Consider the following 18,606-nt stretch of genomic DNA (forward strand, 5'->3'; position numbering starts at 1 on the left):
CTCTCCTCTCTCTCACTCTCTCTCTCTCTTCTGTCATCTCTCTCCTCTCTCTCTTTCTTTTTTCTCTCTCTCCACTCTCTCTTCTCTCATCTCTCTTCTCTCTCTTTCTCTCTCTCTGTCTGTCTTTCTCTCTCTTTCTCTCTGTCTCTCTCTCCCAACCCCCCCCCCCCAACACAGTATGCCCATTAGACTATGATCTCCTTATTTTTTGCCTTTTTATTCTCACTTTTTAATCATGCCATAGGAGCAAAATATATTTTATTCAGCTAACCAAAGGCCACTTTTTCTTTGATTTTTAGGATCTAGATATGCACTATGAACCTACAGACACTTCTGCGATGGCTCGGACATCCAATCTTAATGAAGAACTTGGCCAGGTAAATGAAATACTTAAACGGAATATTGAAATGGGAGACAGATTTGTTTCTCTTTGACCTGGTGTAATCCTAGATAGGTCATTTAATTTATTAACCAGAATCTTGGTTCATGGGCATGCTTTATGAAATGACATGGGGAAGATCATCATTGTAGGGGGACAGTTCTCTAGAGATATTTCTGCTGAAAGGGTACAAATTATTAGGCAGGCATAGGGACTTTACTACTATTTTAGTTAGATAGATTGGATTTATTTTCTACATTATTTTCTGTGTTCTTTATAACTGTATGACTCTGGAAACATCATTTAAATTTTCTGTGCCTTAGCATCTTCATCTATAAAATATGGGGGCTGATCTAGACAACCTCCCAGGTTCCTTGTTGTTCTAAGTCTACGATCCTTTGACTAAAAATCTCATGATCTTACAATTGTTATTAGATTTTTTTCCTATAAATGAAGGAAAAATCAGAACGTAGTATTGTCTTCTCTATTAGATTGTGAACTGCTTGAGAGCAGGGACTGTTTTTAGCCTCTTTTTTGTATTTCTAGCACTTAGCACCCAGGACTAGAACATAGTAGCCACTTAATAAACATTGATTGAATGAATGATGTTATTTGATGTGTCATAATGATGATCAAAATGAAGGAATATCTTAGATCAGTATTTTACTGCCTACTTAGAATTAAACACTCTTAAGTTTTGTTCAATGGGGTAAACAAGAAAGAATTTTTTTCTGTATGCTAGTGCCACTTGCCAGATTTCATGTTTAATAATAGTTATACTTATCTGATAAAATTGTTATTGTTTGACATCATTTCCTTAAATACTGTATAGTTCTAGTTCATGATTTGCTGTTTTAGCTAACCCTGATAAGTATTTTAATTTTTACAAACAATAAATAATACTATTTTTAAAATGTATTTATGCCCTTCATTATTATAAATGGTACATTCTGAATGGCTTCCAATGTACATTTATTTTCATTTAGCCATCATATGTGAAGTTTATTGTAAAGTATATTGAAAAATAATTGAGCTACTCTGAGATAAGTAGAAACAAGTCAGTTAAAATTGAGTTGCCACGGAAAAGTAAAACAGGAAGTAGATTAGATTTCTCCCTTCATACTTATCATTTAATAGACAAGAATGAAAATGACCTTTGGAATTTTAATGTGAATTTTTAAACATTTGTTAAGGTAAAATACATATTTTCTGACAAGACTGGTACCCTGACTTGCAATGTAATGCAGTTTAAGAAATGTACGATAGCTGGAATTGCTTATGGGTAAGTTGTTTTTCTATTGTTATTTTGTCCCAGTTAAAAAATGTTGCACATATGTTCAATTTAAATTCTTGGTTTAACTTAGTCTACTTCCTTTTTCAAAATAGATCTAAGCTGTATCTTTCTTTTAATACTATTATTCTTAATAAGATTACTGAGTTTTTTCTTTTTAATGAAAAGCAATCTAACTTGGTTATCTATTTTCCTTTTCCACACAGCTTATACTCCCCTTTTAATTCTTGAATTTTGACTCTCCAGAACTTTCTAGTTATCCATCCAAGTACTTTCTACTAGGATTTTCTGAAGATCACAGCTAATCTTCTGAAATAGTAGTAGGAACATGTGTATATTGGCATGAGAGTAAAGGATATCTTGCAAATATAAACATAAACTATAGTTTGAACCAAAAAGCTTTCAAATTGTCCATATTGTTATAGGTGCTGCTCTTCAATACATGCAGAATAAAAACCAAAGAATAATTTTACAGCTCCTTCATTTACTGGAAAGATATGACCAAGGAGAAATATTTTATTATCTTATTGTGGTCCCCAGCTTGAAGCTGGACCAGTATTTTGGAATTTTCCTGTTCTTATTATTATTTACTGTGTTTTTAAAAAATAAGAGCACTTGTCATTATTCTCATGTTCACACATGATCACATGTACACAGAGATAGCAGTAAGTTAGTAATTAAAATGATATATTTAGAACTCCATGTTTGAAGGAGTTTCATTTCTTAAAAATGTTCACTTAAGGAAATTAGATTGGAAATATATATATCATTCCTTTGTATTTGAACTTTAAACCCCATAGAGTGCCAACTCTCCCATATTTATTTCTATATTGCACCTGCCTGAGAACTGGCTTTTGGATTTGTAAATGAAGTTGCCGTTCGAAATGCCAATCATTACTTTGCTCCTTAAAAATCTAGATTGACACCCGTATTTTACTCCTAGTAAAATGCACCTTTAATTTGATGGTGAAATGTGCTTATTGTCAAATACATTTTGGTAGAAGTTATATCATTACCTCAACTTGGTATGCAGGTTGTTATACTTGAAGACAGCTTGGTTCTGCTAACACTTTTGCCCCAGGGCAATGGTGTTCATCATTATAACAGTAATGGCTAATTAGTTTGCAAAATGTTCCTTTATGCTCTTTACAGACAGGAATGCTGAGTATATATGGAGCTCTTATCCAAGAAATAGCAAAACAATGTCATTGATATAACCTTGCACTTGTTAGTATATTATTCTCTTTACCCCAGATATGCTTATTATCAACCTCCTCATTGTTTTACTCTTGGAGTTTTATGTTTATGGCAACACTCCCATGTTTTCCTACATCTTTTACATCCAAAAAAGTACTTTTACTCAGGCAGATTAGTCTCAACTAGGATTAAAAAGATTCGAAACCTGATGGTAAGCATATTTTTATAATTTGAGTTTTTCAAGAAAATTATTTTAATCTGCTTAATATATTTTGAAAATATTGTTATGTTTCCTTGGAATTGTTCTGTGATTTAAAATTTCTAACATTTCAGATAGACCACCTCTTCAGACATTAAGTTAGTGAACCATGAGATTATAAAAGATTGAAATATTTCTAAATGTTGTAATTTTTGTTGTGGTAAGATTCAGTGATAAAATAGCAAATATGGAAAGAAATTAGCTCTAAGTAAGAATTGCTTCTTTAGTTATTAATGAATGTAGTTTACTTGAACTAAAAATCATCATTTTAGGGACATCAAATCCATCCACATACCACTTCAAAGTTGACTACAAAGTATTTATTTTTTTTTATTTTAAACCCTTAATTTCTGTGTATTGACTTATAGGTGGAAGAGTGGTAAGGGTAGGCAATGGGGGTCAAGTGACTTGCCCAGGGTTACACAGCTGGGAAGTGTCTGAGGCTGGATTTGAACCTAGGACCTCCTGTCTCTAGGCTTGGCTCTCAATCCACTGAGCTACCCAGCTGCCCCACTACAAAGTATTCTGAAAGCTTTTTTTCATGATTATGGTTATGATTTTTTTTTACTTCATGCAAGAAAAAAATTGGTGTGATTTGATCACAATCAGAAATTCATAACCTTCTTAAATAAAATGATGTTTCTATTAATGAGAATCATTAGAGATCATTTCTTTTAAAATTGCTGTTACTATTTGATGGGTAAGATGTGCTTTTCTAATACTAATACATCAGGCTTAATATGAACTTTTATAAAAAATAAATATATTTGTGTGTGTGTGTTTTAAATGGACAAAGGCACTTTTTGAAACTGTCTTCAAAGGTAGCATTAACTGGCAGATATAATGCTGTCATTTTGGCAAATTCAAATGAATACTTTACTAGTTTCTCAGTTCTTTATTCATAGTCTGGCTCCAATCTATCTTTCTAGCCTCATTTTACATTATTTCCCATTAAAAATTCTCCTTTTCAGCCAAACAGGACTATCCACTATTCTCCAAATTCAGTATTTCTTTGTTTCGCTTCTTTGCTTTCATACAAAATGTCCCTGTTGCCTGGAATGCATGCCATACTCATATCCACGTGGCAAAATCTTCTTACTTGGAGGAGAGCTTCACCATGAAAACTTTCCTGATTGCCTACCAAAACTATACTTCCCTCCTGCAGTTTCACCATGAGTCCTTTATCTGCTATCATAATCTACCTAGTATGTGTCTAACATTCCAGATATTGTGTTCTCACAATAAATTATAAACCTGTTGAAAGTAGTCATTGTCATTAAAAAATTCTGTATCCCCAGAGCCTAGCACTGTACCTTATCACATAGAAAACTTCAGTGTTTGTAAATTTATTCAATGTAATTGAATTAGGTTTGGAAACATCGGTTCAAGCCAGATTGTGGAAAGCCCTCTGGCCTAGCATTTGGTATTTTTTCCTTAAGGCAGTGAGAGTTTTTGAGCAGAGGAATGCTCAGACCAGTGGATTGGAGAGGAGAGTCCAGTCAGGAGGCCAAATACCATAATATGGGCTAGAAGTGGTGAAGTGATTCTTTTTTCTTTTATCTTTGAGTAGCATAAATGAGATCATGAGCCACGCATAATGGGAAGATCAGTAATTTACTGATATAAAAATTACTGATAACTACACATTCATTGTAAGTCAGCTGATTTTTAAATACAATTCTTAGTGAAGTGAAATGTCTTCATGTGCATGAATTTTATTTTTCCTAAATTCAATAACATTTTGTGATTATAAAGGACTGTTAAAAATGATAATGCTTTTGTACTTAAAAGGTTTAAGATTTCAAGGCAAGCCTTCTCTAGAGTGATTAATTCCTCTTTGGTGCTATTTCTCACTCTTTGGGTAAATTGCCACTCAAGTGAATTTCTATTTCTCAATTCCTAGGCCCATTCTTTGTCAAATCAGAATAACTGAGATGTATTTTGCAAATGATCTATTTGTTAATGCATTTTCCATAATAATAAAACTACTAATAGCACATATTTTAATTCTTCTATAATTTTTTCTTGTAACAGAGATGCAATTTAAAATAAAGGTTAAAATAATACAAACACATTAAGTACCACTTATGTACTTTTATCACCAAAGTCAAATATTATTAAGCATGCTTATCTAAATATTGACTTTTTTCTCAATTTGAAGACTTCCCATGGATTTTTTCACAGCTCCTGGCCAGTTTCCATCCATTTCAGTTATCTGCTTAACAGGAGAAACATATTAACACATTATGTTAGCTCTGAACATTCTTGGCATTATCCAATATGTTGCTTTTAATGTCTATTAGCAAAGGCTACATCTCACCTGTGACCCTGGGCTTTCAGAGGATAGTCTGTAACACTGAAAGAATTCAAATCCACACATTATAGGATCTCATATTTTTATTCTCAAAATAGGGTTTCTATCACAATCTGGATCCTGCTAACCCTTTTTAATTGCCTTAAGTGAAGCAACCAAGAATATTTGTTGAGTGCTTACTCTGCATTCTGTGCTAGAAGCCATATGGAGTACATAGAATACAAATGCCTATCTTCAAATATTTTATAATCTGGTTAAGGAGATAAGCACATGCATGTGGAAAGTCAATACTGAGAGAAAAATGTAAGATCTTAGAAAGTAGTCCATGATGGTCAAAGGAATGATGTAGTTAAGTCTTTGGTGATATGGCCAGACTGAATTTGTCTTTGAAAGCTTCTTGAAGGAGTTGGACTTGGAGCAAGACTTTGAAGTTTGTGTGGGATTTAGTTACAGAGAAAACAGGAAGGAACTCTAAATAGACAGTGCAGATGGGGAAGAAGAATAACATGAGCAATGAGAAGGAGAAAAGAACAAAGCCATGGAAGGTGGTTAAAATAGGTAATTTCACAGAAGACTGAATGATGTCTGGAAAGATGGATTAGGTTTTGAATTCCAGGTTTACAAGTTGGAATTTCATTCAAATGAGCTACCAATAAAGATTTTTAGCAAAGGAATAAAATGATTAAAGCAATGATTTAGGGAAATTCATCTGGTAGTTTTGTGTATTCTAACTTGGAGGAGTTGGAGATGATCCTTATAGTATCCTAGGCATGAGGTAGAAAAGGACTGAATATGGATGGGTTGTGGCCATGGAAAGGAGAAGCAAGATCAGCAGAATTGACAAATTGAATACTGAGAGAACAAGGAGGAATTTAAATTTGCATGAGATTTTATGCCCAAGAACTAAGATTTTGGTAATGGTAATGCCATAGGGAAGTTGGGATCAAATGATGAACTTGGTTTGGATATGTTGAATTTGAAGTGACAACAGGATACCTAAATGGAAATGTCTTTCTTTTGTTCATTTTATTCAATAGCGTTTTTTACATTTTATTTTTATTTTATTCCAATAACAAATTTACACATATGTTTCTTTTTTTTTTTAAACCCTTGTACTTCGGTGTATTGTCTCATAGGTGGAAGAGTGGTAAGGGTGGGCAATGGGGGACTTGCCCAGGGTCACACAGCTGGGAAGTGGCTGAGGCCGGGTTTGAACCTAGGACCTCCTGTCTCTAGGCCTGACTCTCACTCCATTGAGCTACCCAGCTACCCCCTACACATATGTTTCCCACAGTTATATGATTCATGTTGTCTCCCTCCCCACTCCTGAAGTTGAGAAGCAGTTCCACTGGCTTGTACATGTATTAACACTCAAAATACATTTCCATATTAAATGGAATTTTCTAATGGCAATTGGAGATAAGGATTAGAAATTAAGATCAGGATGCACAATGTAGAGATGATAGTTAAAGCCAAAAGAAATAGAAAGTTCTTGAAGAAGAGGCTGTAGAAGGGAAAAGAATATGTGGAAACCTTATGGAGGACCCTTTGGACTTCTGGGACAGAAGGAAGAAAAGACCTTAGGAAAGTAGGTAGAGAAATAAATGTTTAAAGAATTTAGATGTGATCCAGGATTGTGCAACATTATGCAGATTGAAGGAAGAGAAAGCACAGAATCTTGGAGTTAGATGTGACTTCAGGAACCATGTTCTCCAACCCATATGGAAACCAGAATCCCTGATACCACATACCTGGCAGGTTAGTAAAAATAGCTTTTGCATGATGGTCTCTCATGAGACCACTACCTTCTAAGAGAGCCCACTTTGGGTTGGCTCTGATTGTGAGGATAATTTCCCTGATTTTATTCTGGCATTTACTTCTTCACAACACCCATCATTGTTTTTATTTCTGGTCTCTAGAACCAAACAAATTAAGTCATCAGCTGTTTGGCATGGCAGTGCTTAGGCATAACTCGATTGCCTACTCTGTCTTCCCTTCTCTGGGTTAAATATTCCCAGGTCCTCCAACCAGTCCTTGTCACTGACCTTCCTAAAATATGCCCAGAACTGAAAATAATCTTTGTATGACGAGGGTCCTGTCGAGCAGGGTTAGGACAGTGCCTTGCTCCTGGAAGGCACTTAATATTTGTTAAATTGAACTGACTCCCTCACTCCTTGGCCTCCATAATATGCCTAATTTATGGATGTTTGACCACCATATGAAATTACATAACTATTGTGTTTGCAGACCACTGAATGTCTGATATCTTTAGATTAAACTCCTCTTCATCTAAGTCTCCGTAGTTATAGACTGGAAAACCATGTAGATAATAAGACTTTAGATCCATGGTTCCCACATTTTTTTTGGCCTACCACCCCCTTTCCAGAAAAAATATTGCTTAGCCCCCTGGAAATTAATTTTTAAAAATTTTAATAGCAATTAATAGGAAGGATAAATGCACCTGTGGCCATCACCGTTCTCCTGGATCGCTGAAGCACCCACCAGGGGACGGTAGCACCCACTTTGGGAATCATTGCTTTAGATTCATTCCTTTAAAATGCAGTGTTTTAAATTTTGGCCCAATGTTCTGCTCAATGAAGATTTTTTTTGAATCTTGACTCTGGCATTCAAAACATTAACTATCTTTTCCAGCTTTATGCCATTTGCAAATTTTATGAAAATACCCTATATAGATTTAACCACATCATTGATTAAAATATTAAATGGCACAGGGCCAGGCACAGTTCCTTGAAAATACTCCATTAGACATCTGCACAAAGGATCAGAATTGGGGGACTAGGTTTTATTTATTTATTTATTGTCAGGGACTCTATAGAAAAATGATTTCATTGATCTTCACAACAGCCCTGGGAAGTAGTTATATTATTATTATTAATGTATTTTTGATCCTATTTTAGAGCTGAGGAAACTGACAGATAGGTTAAGTGACTTCACAAGGGTTATAGACCTAATAAGAATCTCAGTATAGACCTGAACTCATCTTCTAAACTCAAAGCTCAGTTCCTATCCATTGTGTTAATACTGTGGTGCACTGATAGACAGTGAATTCGAATCATTAACCCATTTTTTAAAAAAATAGAGATTTTTCCCATCTTGAGTCCTTTGATATCTTTCTCATTCTCCAAAATTTTCCAGAAATCACTGACTCTTACTTAAACATTTACACATCAGCTAGCTTTTTATTACCCTGGGATTATATTCATCAAGGCTTGATTACTGAACTCCTGCAGGGCAGTTGGCTGTTTACGTACTACCTCTATAGTTAACATGAGTTTCACTTCCCTATAAACCTTTTTTTTCCAGTTCAAAGTTCATTCTCCTTGGCAAAAAATAAAATAAAATAAAAAATAAAATTTGAGGAGTTCTATCTACTTTCCATTATCTGTTATAAATGCCATCTACTCCAAGCAAAATTCTTTCTTTGATCCTTGTTTCCAATATAGGCTTTAAAATTTTTTTTAAAAGTTAACTTTTTTTGTCTTTATATTTCATTGCCAGTCTCAGCTCATTTTGAATTTTAGTGGTTCTGACACTATCCTTAAAAAACCCTGCCATTTTTTGTATTTGTCTATTATTTATCTACCCTCCTTCCATATTCTGTGTCTTTATCTGCAAAGTTTCAATAGGTTCCCTCTACCTTGGTATCAGTCTCTTTAGACAATTTTCCCCTTCCCTCCTCATTAGAACTGCTTCTCTATGTGCTTTCCTCTCCTCCTCTGCCCTCATTTTCTCTCTCCTTTCTTCTCCTGTCCTCTATACTCTACTCTTCTCTCCTCTTTCCTCAGCTGGAAATACAGTAGCCTCTCATAGGCTTGATTGACACAGAAATGTTAACCTGCACTAGTTGTTCAACCATGGCTGGTTTCCACTTCTTTGAGAGACTAATGATTCTCTGTTCTGAGTTTTGCTATATTAATGCCAGACTTAATGTGGAAACCCTATAGGATTTAACCCTGTGATAGCTCAGGACTCATAAACTTGTGATCCACCAGCCTCAGTCTTTCCCCTCAGAGCAGGGATTATAGGCATAAACTACCATGTTGGCAAAATTTTATTCTTAAAAGCTTCCTATCCATCTTACTACACCCAACCCCAATGACTGACTTTTGTATATCATTAAGTCCCATTTGAAGGTAGCTAGAGTGAATTTATAACGAGCATGACTTTATGACTTATTTTTAGGTTTGGTGGCAGCTGTAGAGAAAATGGATGGTTAGAGATAATTCAGAGACTCAGATTGGTACAGTCAGAGGATAATGAAACAGACAACAGAAGGCATTTGTGAGAATAATTTTTAAATAGCAATATCCAGGGAATGTGCTAAGAGGCTCCAAATAGGGGAAAATGGAATGATAAGTGTATATTGAAGGGGGAAAGGGAAGGTAAGATGATAATGAAAGAGGGGAACCCTAGGTTAAGAGTCTTGGGAGGTGAAGTTGTGTTAGGGAGTTTCTATGGAGATAATGTGGGGAAGAGGTGAAGAATTATAAAATTAAAAATCCAAGAAATGCTGGAGTCATCAAGGTAGATTTGGCTAAATGGAAAGGAGGGAAATTACCCAAGCATTAAAGATATAGAAGAAGGTAGAACTTCAGCTTCCTAAAGAACCAAACCCCTTCCCTCCAGAATCATTTAAATTAAAAAAAAAATCAAATAAGATTTTGAGCCTGAATGCTTGTCTTTTGTTTTATTTTCTTCAAAATATCTAAAACTTATATTCCTAAAAAGTAATATTTGCTTTTTAAATTCTGTGGCATCTCTACTTTGTTCATGCTTATGGGTGGAAAATATTGGGTCATATCTAATCCCAGGAATTAAAATTAAAATTTTTGGTGTTACAGAGACTATTTTTCTCTTCCTTCTTACCATAAACTTAGGAAATGTTTTTATGTAACAGTAAATATTTGTTGAAGAAATTAGTCAAACACTCAACTTTTATCATGTTCCACTAGTACACATTATTTATGAAAGTAATTGAAGCAGTTTGAACACATAAGTATTTGAGGCTAAAGGCTTTTATATAGTGAATTACTGCTACAGTAGAAATATTTTGACTGATAATTTGGTTTAAAATGGTAATTTTATAATAAAATAAAATTATGTTAATATCTTTGCTTTATGTAAGAAATGATTAGTTAATTTATCACATACATTACCCTAGGGTCTTGAAAGTACTTCCTCAAGTAAGAATAAAGAAATTTGCAATCTGATGAAATGTCCCATAGTAATGCATGTTAATGCCTCGCTATTCAATCCTTACTTTGGCAACACCATTTATATGATTTCCTTGCCAATTGACTTTAGCAACCAACAAACTTAGAAGTCCAGTTATTTGCATTTGTACATATGAATTTGAATAATTTGAATGTGTTTATATATGTTTGTGGAAGCAATGTCATAAAAAATTACTTGTATTTTAAATTTCAGTGAAGTTCTTGAGTATCAAAGACCATAACTTAGTAATATTGCATGTAAGACTCCACTAATTAATTTATTATATATCACCTTGATCTATTACTTAACAACCATTCTTTGAAATTTACTAAAAGTTCTCTTTCTTAACTTTAATAATCATCTTTCAATACTTCTACTCATGCTTTCCTTTTTTTTAAGCCTTTCTTTGATTGTTTTTCCTCTTTTTCTATTCTTCCTTTTGCTCTCTATGAAGCCATTTCCCTGAGCCTGAGGATTATGGGTACTCTACTGAAGATTGGTAAGCCCTAAAGATCTTTCAGACTTTCAGTTTTTATTTCTTTAAATGTTTGCATCCCATCATTTTATTATCACATCTCTCTCTCTCTTTCTCTCTCTGACAAGCAAAACATGGTAGTGGATAGATTGTGATTCTTTGAGTTAGTTTCAGAATGCACTGGATATTTTATATGTATATTTATGTGTTTGTTGTTTCTGGTTAGTCTTTGATTTACAGATGTAATGGTGAAATCTTGGAAATATTATGTTCCATACCTCAGCCATACGAAAATATTATATATCTGTAATAAATACATCTGGGAAGGAATTTAGAATTTTGGAATTCCAAGGTTCCTTTTCTGCACATTTTTTTTTCTAAACCCTTACTTTCTGTCTTAGAATCAATACTAAGTATTGGTTCCCAGGCAGAAAATGTATTGCATCAATCCTGCATTACAAAAGAAAATCAGTAAAGGCTAGGCAATGAGGAGGTAACTGACTTGCCCAGGGTCACACAGCTAAGAAGTGTCTTGAGGCCAGACTTAAACCCAGAATCTCCCATCTCTAGGTCTGTGAATATATATCTTGAAGAATTGATCATATTTGTAATAAATGCCACAATACATCCAAAAGATATTTTCCTCAAGTAAAATGAAGATAAAGTGAGTCTATAAGCACTTAATGATAATTACAGTGACAGCTATAGTTCATGTGTCAGCTAGTGATTCAGTATGTTCAAGTTCATTGCTGCCAGTTTTCTAAATGTCAACACCTACATCCATAATGACTCATTCTTGTTATTTTTAAAACTTTCTGGAATATCTTGGTATTTGTGGATGACTCAAATATAATGATACTTAAATCTCTGGGTCCTCATTTGCATGTCTCAGCCCTTGTGAAATTCCAGGTAAAACTTTTCATGCTAATTTCTTTAATTGTCTTTGTTTTCGTAATGATAATTAGCATCATTTCAGGTAACATTTTAATAGGATACACATATACCCAGCTCCTTGTAAATATCTTATTTGATCCTCACAACAATCCTGTAAGGTAGGTGCTATTGTGTTGTCCACAAAAGTAACCTCCTTCAAGTCACTACTTATCAGATTTATCAATGCATAATTGATAGAAATTTTGATATGTGTTTAATTAAATAGAATAATTAATTAAGTTAAATGAGATTATTAAATAAATTAAATGAAATAAAATAAGAAAGGTCAGTGTAGCGAGGTGGCACAGTAGAGAAAAGGCTGAACCTCGGCAGAAAGAGTTGACTTGAAATATGGTCTCAGACAATGACTAGCTGTGTGTTATAGCGATTCTGGACAAGCCCTTTAACCTCTCTCTGCCTCACTCTCTTCATCAGCAAAATGGGTATAATAACAGCACCTACCTCTCAGATTTGTTGGGAGGACTGAATGAGTTAATATTTGTAAAGCTCTTTGCAAACCTCAAAGTGCTATGTAAGTGTTACTTATTCAGCAGCATCATCATCATCGTCATCATCAGACATCATTGACCTGAATAATATGATCAGGTTAATAGTAGAATTGCTCAGATTTATAAAGGAGTGTATTTGCTCAGTTGCTTTCATATTATCTAGCAACTGTTTGAAAGACACTATTATTTAGTCTAGCCCACAATTTGTTCTTTTCCTGACTCTAAAAGAAAACTTTGTAAAAACCCTTAGACTTTCTTATTGTCCTTTTCTATTTTAAAAAAGATTGGTAACGTCTAATAGTTACTGTTTCCCCTTAAATATTTACATGTATTCCACTGGATGTGAAGTAATCATAAATTGTTAGTAAAAGTCCAATTGTCCAATTGTTTCAGTTGTCCAAAAAGTATTGATTGTCCTATATATAAGCTAGATATTAAACACCAGAAAGCCTTAAATTCTCAGACTCACAAAAATAAAGAATATCAGAGTTGGAAGGGACTTCAGTGACCCTCCAGGCCAACAGATACTTGACCCAGAATCTTCTATCACATCCCCAAAGAATGATCATCCAGGCTTTGAATGACTCCTTTGCCAACCTGCTCCCTCTTGAGGTAGCCAATTCCAATTTTAAATAGTTCTGTTTGCGAGGAAGATTTTTTTTATATACATAAAGTGTCATTCATACTCTTCTAATTCCACCATTGCTGCTAGATCTACTCTGTGAAGCCAAACAAAATTATTCTAAACCATTTTCTACAGTAGCCTTCAGATATTCAAAAACCACTATCATGCACACAGTCCTCCTCTCCGTTCTTGAGCAGGTCTTCTTTTTTTCAAGCCAAACATACCTTATTTACCATCCAAGTCACTCTATTAGTGATTTTCCTAAAATATGGTTCCTAGATCTGAGTGTTGTACTTCAGATAGATCCTGATGAGAGCAGACTACAGTAGAACTAGTAACTCCCTTGTGCTGGGTACAATACCTCTTTAAACACAGCCTCAGATGGCATTATAGTTCTTAGCTGTTCGACCACTTGGTCAACTTAGAGTGACCTTGTAATCTACTAAAACTCCCAGATCATTTTCACATGAACTATTTTCTAATTGTTTCTCTCCATTCTACACTTTGTGATTTTTTTTGACCAAAGTGTCAACTCTTAAATTTGTCCCTATTAAATTTCATCTTATTTCATTAACACCAATCATCCTTTTAGATTCTTAACTCTGTCACCTATCAAATTGCTATCCCAGCTTTTGACAAATATGCCTTCTATTCATTTGCAAACTAGCACAGGATCAATAATATATACTTGGGGCATTCCACTAGAATCCCCTCATGGTTGTTATTGACCAATTAGTGTTCTCTCTTTTATTTGGCCATTCGATCAATTTTAATTCCTTGCTCAAAAATTCTGCCCCTTTTTGCTTCTCCTCTTATCACAAAACTACCTTTAAAAAAAGGAAAAGAAAACGTTTGTCATTTCTTATTCTGGGATTTGACATACCTGACACTATTCTTAAATAAATTTGCTATTCTTTTCCAATTAACTTCAGTTATTTGTTCTTGCTTATAATATTCTTTACCTGTCTTTTAAAAATATGAATTGGTGTTCCCTTTTGAAGCTATGTTATTCTCTTTATACTTTCTTCCTCTTTTATTTATGTTTTCAAGTTTTTATTTTTGAGAACTTCCCATCCCTCTTGGGACAAATCCCCCTACAAATATGAGATAATTGCATACTACCTTTTTTCCCTCCAATCCTTTGAAATCTACCCCACCCATCCCCACACATCTAGGGTCCATATCCAACTAGTTCAAATTTTTCCTTTTCCTTTCTTTCCCCAAATCTATGATAGTATAATTGTTTGACCCCACATTTGCTTCGCTTCCAACTTCAGTTACCAATGTCTCCTTGTTGGCCAGAATAACAGTCTTTTTACTCTTTTCTTCACTTTCTGAAGGCCAAAATTGTCATTAAAGCTAGTTACAGTGACATCAGTGATTAATCTGATGTTCTGTTTTGGGCTGAAATAAGACTCCAGATGTGTCTAGATCATTGAAGTCCCCATTACCTAGTATATCATGCCTTCACCAGAGTTGATTGATCACAAAATCTTCATCCAGTTCCTCCTGATAGCCAGATGGTCTGTAGTAAACTTCCATGACAAAATCCCTTCTGCTTCTCCTTTGTTGTTCATCCTCCCAAGACACTCTATCATGTTTCCTTCATTAGGTTCCTGAATTTTTTTTCATGAAAATATTTTCATAATAGACCAAGCCACTCCACTGCCTCCTTTGTCTATTCTTTTGCTTTTGCAAATAACATGTCCTCATAGCGCCATGTTTTTGGAATTTGTTCCATCTCAACAAGTTTCAGTAATGCTTATTTTTATTTATGCTCAAATTATCCTTCTTGCATTTTGGATCTCTTAATTCCCCAAATTTTTCTACTTTTGTGCTTAAACATATGAGACTACAGGTTTTATTGCTACTCTCTTCTTGAATATTGCCTCCCCTGAATTGCTTGAATGCTTGCATATTCTTCTGCTTATGTTATCCTTGCCCTTTCTATTAAATCAGGTTTAGAATATCTTTGTGGGTGCTTGTCTCCTGTCCTTCCCCATTTAATTCAAAGCTTTCTTGATTCATATTTTCACCTGTCTTTATTCTGGGGGATAGTAGTAATAAAAATTGAACTCACAATCAGCGTGACACTGCCATATGTCAACATCGTAGATATATAACCATAAAAGAGGCAGTGTGACCTTGGGAAAGTCATTCAATCTTCCAATGCTCTGGAAAGCTCTCTAAGACTATGAGTTGCAAAGGAGCCAATTTGCATTGTGGAGGGGGTTCTCTCATGCAGGATTTCCCTATAACAAGGAAATTACAGGTTTAGTCCTTAAACTTTGCCTAGGTATAACTGTTGTACTTTTTAAGTTTCACAAACCACACTACAAATAGCCAAAGTCTTAAGTTTGATCCCTTTGGAGCCCAGTTAATTTGGGTCTATTCTGTGGCCACAGGTATTCTCCTTAAACTCAGTCACTCTTTCTGCAGATTTCTCTCTTTGACTCCAATATGGATGAATATTAGTGGCTTCTGATGGCTCAGTGCTACACCATCATCTTTTGGGAGCACAGCTCTTCAGTGCATGCTCTTTTAATAATGAGTTAGTAGTGGAACCTTCTTAAGGGAAGGCCAGTACATTCTGAACATAAATCAACCATAAATAATTGCATAATGATATGTGCAATTGACTTAAACCATTATATTCCGGGAAATTTTCAAATTTGAAATTAAAATTCAGGTTAACTATGACAAGAATAGATAATCAAGATACTTCCATTTTATTTGAGATACAAAATTTACTAGAAATAAATAGTAAATCTTTAAAATATTATCATGACTGTACCATAGTTTGAGTTTATTTCACTGATAATAGTTACAACAAAATTTGCCATAATGAAGATATTTTGAAGCTGATATGTAGCCACTGACTCAGTTATAATGGGTATAGAAATGTAAAGCTGGTGAAAAGCATATACCTTTTTTACTCAGCCCTCTTTTCCCATCCTTCAGTCATATTTTGATCTATACCCCAAAATTGTCCAGATCAGTGATTCTCATAGTATATAAAGTATTATAAATATAAAATATAAAAATAAATCAGTATAAAGATGGCAAAATGCTTTCTGGTAATTAGTATCTCTCTTACATATAGTATAATTTATACTTTCTGGAGCATTTGTAGATGACTCCAATGTAATAATGCTTAAATCTATGAATCTCATTAGCATACCCCAGCACTTGCAATATTCCAGTTAAAACTTTATACTCTTCTGAGTATACATTAATTTTTTTTTTTTGCTTTCTCCTTTTTTAAATTACTAGAATTTATTTACAGGTGTCCCTGTACCTCTTTCCCCTCAGATGGGTACATTAGGTTTTCCAAGTAGATGTCTTGCTTCTAAATCATAACAACTCTTGGTAAAAGACACAGAACTTGGAAATGACTAGGCCAGGTGCCTTTGGTGGGAAATGATGAATTCTGGGGTATATTTGCTAATACACACAGAATATGCATGGCACTTGTTGGACCCCTAGTGGTCATTGTAATAGTGTGCAAGGGTCAGCCTTGATTAAGCTTTTTTCTTGTTTTACATGTTTTAGATCCTATCCATTTCTGGATTTGGCAATACTGACATATTTTTAGCATGCTTTTATCTAAATTATCTTAAATTTCAAGAAATTTAGGATTATTTTTATTTTCTGGTTATAAGTAAGACTTCTCTCCCTAATTTCCATGTTGTCATGGCTATATAATATACTTTAACTTTGTAGAAATCTATTATGAAGAATTAAGTAATAAATACAAATAATATAAATCTATTATTATGTATTATATATATTATAATAAAAATAAATAAGTACTAATTTAAACTCAAATAATAAATAAACTAAACAAATAAATAAATAAATGAAGATAAATAAATGAATGAATGAATTGATGACAATTACAAAAATAAATTACTTTGAGCCTTTGATGGTAGTTGTTTAGACTCTGCATTTCTTATACTGTCACAGTAGAAGAGTATGACACTTTTGTTATATTTCTCATAGCCATATTATGAGCTCATCTGTTCTGTCATTCTAAGATAATGAAATGGAAACAGTACTTGTTCAACTGACTATATATGTGCATATATAATAGCTTGGATCCGTAGATAATTTTATGTTCATATTTATGAATTATAGCCATGAAAAACTGAGAGTGTGTTTTTAATAAACATGTAGGAATGAATAAATACAAATGATTATTATTTTTCAAAAAGCCCCACATTTGGGAAGTTTGAGTCTCTTATTCCATAGGAACTGCCATGACTCAGAATGTTTTCAGAACCTTTTTTCAGAATTACCCTCAGAAATATCTCTGGAACTCTCCACAAGAAGACCTGTCTCATTCTCATATTTGGCCAAGACCAGTGTTGGTTAGTGAGGTCATTTAAATTTATATGCCAGTTTTGGCTCCAAATGGCTTTTGCTGACAAAAATAAAGATTTGCCAACATAGAGGATTTCCGAAAAGATATACTTCAGTTCTGAACTTATAAAAGTATCACACTCACTGGTATTCATTGACACCTCAGAGATTTCATCTTTTGGTTTTTAAACTATCAGTTTGTGTATAGCTATCCCTCATTTAGATTAAATACATACATAAATATTTCTATTTCATTTAGCTGACAGAGATGATGTATCTTATGTTCCGTATTGTTGGAGAAGATAGGGAAAAGGACTGGACTGGTCATTTCATCTCACTCAAGAATGTGAGAGTACTTTATATAGTACTGCTTTCTAAAACAAGAGATATTATGCTTTATGAAGCAGTGTATGAATAACAGATAGGGATAGAGAATAGACCTCTGATTTGTTTAGTATAAGAAACTCCCAGATGAGGATGTTCCCTCCATCATTGGTACATTCTCTACAATTTATAATTATAGAGAGCTGCCAAAGGGCACTTCTACATTAATTAACTTACTCAATATCACCCAACCAGTATATGGCAAAGGTGAGACTTGAACCTACAACTTCTTGGGTTTAAGATCTGCTCTTTCCACTATTTAAAATTATTGTGTTTGTCAGAAAAAATGCTTAGCCTTGAATTGCCAATTTGAATGATAATCTGGTCTCAATCATAAATTTTTTAATACCGGCTCACCCCCATCCCAAATATCTGAGAAGGATAAAGTATGCATTTGGCTACTGAAAAGGTAACATGGTTGTTCATTTTAATTATGTCTTTTTTTTGTGTAGGATCACAATAGCTACCTCTGTCTCTTTTTTTTCTTCAGCAAAATCATAATAAATTCTGCTGCAGCCTCTTACTTTAAAAACAATTGTTGTGTTGTTGTATAAGGAACAAGAATGCTTAGCACAGTGCTGAATAGGTGATAATTTCTTAATGAATATTTATTTACTCAACCAATCAATCGTTAAGTCTTTAT

At 33.9% G+C, this 18,606-nt stretch overlaps 1 protein-coding gene across 1 annotated transcript in view; it reads left to right on the forward strand.

The window, feature by feature from the left end:
* Window positions 1-18,606, forward strand: part of ATP8A1 (ATPase phospholipid transporting 8A1) — a 279,653-nt gene that overhangs the window by 105,631 nt on the left and 155,416 nt on the right. The window contains exons 16-17 of the mRNA XM_044681740.1: window positions 300-377; window positions 1,573-1,661. Coding sequence (XP_044537675.1) covers window positions 300-377; window positions 1,573-1,661 — 167 coding nt within the window. The remainder of the gene's footprint in view (window positions 1-299; window positions 378-1,572; window positions 1,662-18,606) is intronic.

The sequence above is a fragment of the Gracilinanus agilis genome, chromosome 6 (genome assembly GCF_016433145.1).
Source record: "Gracilinanus agilis isolate LMUSP501 chromosome 6, AgileGrace, whole genome shotgun sequence".
NCBI lineage: Eukaryota > Metazoa > Chordata > Mammalia > Didelphimorphia > Didelphidae > Gracilinanus > Gracilinanus agilis.